We start from the raw sequence: 4,927 nt of genomic DNA on the forward strand, positions 1-4,927 counted from the left end.
GAACCATCTTGGGTCCCTCAGCATTTGGATTTTCAAGTAGGTTTAAACTAGTCATTCTGAAGATAAATAACCCCTCTAAAATTAAAGGAACAGGATTAGTGTGGCTTATTTCATCCAGATTATTTTTTACTGATTGTGTTTCATGATCTGGTGGAAAAAAACGGCTCTGTTTCAATATACCATACAAGTACGAGAGAAAGTCCCAAAGTTGCGTAATGTGTAGAGCAGGTGGTGTCTGTGGGAGGTCCAGTCCTCAGGTCAGGCCTCCACATCCCTGTGTTGAAGAAGGAATGGGGAATGAAAATTTAGTTTTTTTGAGACTTGATGAATTTGTCTGCTGTCATTTTTGCCTAACTTCACCACTATTATCATCAGGAACCATCTAAACCGGTAGTTATAGAAGCTGATCCGCAGAGATGGTACTTCCGTGTCTCTCTCTTTTTTCTTTTTTTTGTATCTCTCAACAACCTGCGACAAATTATGCACACACACACACACACGCACACACACACACACACACACACACACACACACACACTTCTTCTTCTTCTCTGCAGTTTTACGGTTGGCAACCAGGCAAATCTGACATTGCAAATCCGTTATTGCAAATCCATAATTGCACACCCTTGAACCAAGCAGCAGCCATGTTGAAAGTCTCAACTCTGTCTCTCCCTGAACTGCAGAGATATTTGAGCCACAGACACTCATACAGATTCCTTGCTTTATAGATATGTTAGTTCATTTTATTGCTTAAATGTGACCATCAGCAACACTCCCTAAGGAAGGGTAAGAAACATTAAAGGGAGAATATAAAAAGTGAGGGCAGTGTTACACCTTGGTGAGGGGAAAGGGAACAGGGAAGAGGGAGTAAGGGTAGGAAATGTAAGGGGTGGGGAAGAGTCGACTGTTTTAAGGTGAGAGTGAGATGTGATGCTATAGTTGTGCGTATTGTGCTAATTGTGTTGTGTAATCAGTTCAGCCAGTCTGGTGACAAATGTGGAGAAATGTAAGGTGGTGACACATCACTCAGCTTAATTATATTGGTGGTGGCTGTGAACAGAGGGAAGGAGTGAGTGGTTATCCCTAAAACTGGTATTTGGAATCAACGTGTCTCCAGTTTAGCCCAGTCCGAGTTTATCCCACTGCCCAAGGCCAGTGCATCCATGACCAATGTTTGTGCAAGAACCGCCTCTGCGAACCCAGGCTCCGCCCTGGACTCAAAGGTGCAGCCAGGCCGGCAGCAACATCAGGAGCCAAGGAGCTCCAGGCCACACCTCCTGTGTGAAACCAACTGACAGTCGCTACTAGGCGAAGTAGCATTAGCCTAGCGTTAACAAGAACCTTGCATTAGCATTAGCCTAACAATAGAATTAGCCCAGCAATAGCTTAAACCTAGCAATAACATTTACCGAGCACTAAATCTTCCAGTGCCATTCACGTAATATTACGTCATTTCAAATCCAAACGCTCAGTGCCATTCACGTAATATTATGTCAATTACATTTTTTTCACAGAGATTACGAAAACACACCCTGGCAGAGGTCCTTCATAAATATCTAAGCTGTAGTGTTATGTAGTTACCAACTGGTGCCCTGAAGGTGGCAGCAGTGCACCTTTAGATGATAGATTAGCCACTAATGCTACCATTAGCTAAGGAGGAAGAAGCAGGGACGGGGGAGATTATGGCGCTATGAAGTGATATTATGAAGTGTCCAGCAGCTCACAGCTCCATATACTAACACAGAACATGAGTGGACCTGAGTAGTTTATTGATAATGTTGCGATCGTGAGATAAAACCATCAACTAACCGGGCCAAACGGCTCATCTCTGCGTGCCGGGAAGAGGAGGAAGTTACGTCTGTGTGACTGACGGGGGGAGGAGATACAAAATACAGTCAGCAAAACATTCAACTGTGAGCCAGATAGCAAAATAATAATGTTGTCATCAAATGTTGTTATTTATTTATTTTTTTTATAAGGAAACCAATGTTCAGATGTTATAGTTTTCAATAAATCAAAAAAAAAAAAAAATGCCTGCTCCACATGTTTGGAGAAAAGAGTTAAAGTGATGCGTCTGATGCTTCCACAGGGAGCTAATTTAAATAAAGTTATTTCAGCATTACGTAATGTGTAGAGCAGGAGGTCTCTGAGGGAGGTCCAGTCCTCAGGTCCAGCCTCCACATCCCTGTGTTGGAGCAGGAATAATATATCAGTTGTTCATCAGAGAGGCTGAGGCAGATCATCTTCTTCTCCTCACTATGAGTACACCTGATGAAGCTGAGCTCTGCTATCCACACCTGGGAAACTCTTCATGCAGGAGGATCGTGCGTTCTCACTCAGTGTCTGTGCTCCTTCACATCATCCTGTCCTCCATCTCTGTGCTCACTGTGACTCTCAACCTGCTGGTCATCATCTCCATCTCACACTTCAGGTATTGACATGTTCTGTTGTTTTATGACTTGTTATGTTGTTAGACTCCTGCTGTTTTCTGCTTTGATGATAATTGTTGTATCATATAATGATATCAGTGTGTTTCTCTCTAACTCCTCCAGGAAGCTGCACACTCCCACCAACTTCCTCCTCCTCTCTCTGGCTGTGTCAGATTTCTCTGTAGGGTTCGTCTGGGTTTTTATGATTTTCCTTATCAATGGCTGCTGGTTTTTAGGTGCAGGCTGGTGTGTTTTCCATTCTGTTTTAGGTTCTGTTGCCACCGCTGTTTCAATAGGAACTGTTGTGTTGATATCAGTTGATCGTTATGTGGCTGTTTGTGATCCAATGCACTATCAAACTAAAGTCACTAAAACCAGAGCAAAGATGTGCATTATCCTATGTTGGGCTGGTTCTACTATCTTTCACTGTCTGAAGCTAAAGTCTAACATAGAAAATCCAGGTCAGTTTGATTCCTGCACTGGAGAATGTATGATTTATATCCATCCTGTTGCTGAAATTGTGAATGTTGTTCTCAGTTTCTTCATTCCATTCAGCATCATAGTGGTCCTGTATGTGAGAGTGTTTATAGTGGCTGTGTCTCAGGCCCAGGCCATGCGCTCTCATGTTACAGTGGTGACACTTCAGAGTTCACTGAAGGTTAACAGGTCAGAGCTGAAAGCTGCTAGAGCTCTGGGTGTAGTGGTTGTTGTGTTTCTAATGTGTTTAACTCCATTTTACCTTGTTGTACTTACAACAGGGTTTGGAGTGAAAAGTCCCTCATCTTACATTTTTGTTATAGGTCTGTTTTTCTTCAACTCTCTGCTTAACCCTGTGATCTATGTGTTTCTGTATCCCTGGTTCAGGAAATGTGTGAAATGTGTTTTTTCTCTTCAGATTCTGAAGTCTGGCTCCAGTGAGGCCAACATACTGTAAACATACTGTAAAGAGGAAAAGTCAGGGACAATGTGCTGCTGGGATTTAATACAGTCACTGTAAAACTGTGTGATGAATGTTTTTAGATTTATGTTTACTTTAGCCATGAATGAAAAGAAAACACCTGCTGATGTGTTGTTTCTAGAAAATTACATTATATTTGATATTTTGAAGTCAAAACTGTTTATCATTATTAAAGTTAAAACCAACTTGGGGATAATTTACAGTGACATGATATTGTTTCTGAGGAAACTAATGTGCATTAATCACACAAACACTCTTGGTGGAGTTATTGATCTAATTTTCTCTTTCATCTTTCCAGTCAGCATCATAGTGGTCCTGTATGTGAGAGTGTTTATAGTGGCTGTGTCTCAGGCCCAGGCCATGCGTTCTCATGTTACAGTGGTGACACTTCAGAGTTCATTGAAGGTTAACAGGTCAGAGCTGAAAGCTGCTAGAGCTCTGGGTGTAGTGGTTGTTGTGTTTCTAATGTGTTTAACTCCATTTTACATTGTTTTACTTAAAACAGGGTTTGGAGAGAAAAGTCCATCATCTTATACTTTTATTTGTCTGTTTTTCTTCAACTCTCTGCTTAACCCTGTGATCTATGTGTTTCTGTATCCCTGGTTCAGGAAATGTGTGAAATTTGTTCTTTTTCTGACTCCAGTGAGGCCAACATACTGTAAATATTATAACAATTTGCTTATTTTGTTTATGCTTGAAGATTTGTCATGACAGTGAAAGCTGGTGGAGTGAACTATATCGAGAAAAAAACTTTTAAGTGATCAATCTGTTGTTGTTTCACAGACCTGACATGTTTTTATATTTTTATGTAAAACTGATCTGAAGAACAATCAGAAGTTGCTGATGTAGAGATAAATGTGCACCAATCACATGCACAACAGGTTGATTTCTGTAGAGTTCAACAAATGATAGAAATGACAAAACATACATATTTCATATGTGAATAAAACACCTCATCTATTACAGTTTGTTTAAACAAAGCATAAAGTAAGTTAAAGTTAGGCAATAGTTTATTAGGAACAATGAAATAAATCAGCAGACTATCAAATATGATCAGATCACACTTTACCTGTTGTTTACAATGTTACTTTTATTGATTTATGAAATAAAAACTATAACTGTGAAATAAAAGTGACTTGTGTCCTCATTTTTGGGAAAACACCACATCACACAGCTGTTCATTAATGTATTGACTTACAGTAAAATGTACAGATGAACAGAATAACACAATATGATTAAACATTTCACAACAGTTTTATTTATCTCAGTATAAACCACCAGTAAAAACATCAGTTTTTTTGGTGGAGGGGGCTTTAAACTCAATAGTCTGTACAGTACAGACTATAAGCTATAAAATAATTAATCCCACAATGAGGAACATTTATAATCATTGACAATGAAAAATAAAATGACACCTGTGTGCAGTTGGAAATATGATGTTAATCAAAATAAAGTATAAAGGTGAAAAAGTGTCACTGACAATAAGAAGAGATAAGAAGAAAGGAAAACAATGGTTTGAAATAAAAAAAAAATTATAATT

At 39.4% G+C, this 4,927-nt stretch overlaps 1 protein-coding gene across 1 annotated transcript; it reads left to right on the forward strand.

The window, feature by feature from the left end:
- The first annotated feature begins 2,258 nt into the window (after positions 1 to 2,258).
- Positions 2,259 to 3,363, forward strand: LOC114460155 (trace amine-associated receptor 13c-like). Its single transcript, XM_028442195.1, has 2 exons — positions 2,259 to 2,431; positions 2,553 to 3,363. Exons 1-2 carry the CDS (start codon positions 2,259 to 2,261, stop codon positions 3,361 to 3,363), a joined length of 984 nt encoding a protein of 327 aa, XP_028297996.1.
- Positions 3,364 to 4,927: the final 1,564 nt, after the last annotated feature.

Source organism: Gouania willdenowi, unplaced genomic scaffold (assembly GCF_900634775.1).
Source record: "Gouania willdenowi unplaced genomic scaffold, fGouWil2.1 scaffold_412_arrow_ctg1, whole genome shotgun sequence".
NCBI lineage: Eukaryota > Metazoa > Chordata > Actinopteri > Blenniiformes > Gobiesocidae > Gouania > Gouania willdenowi.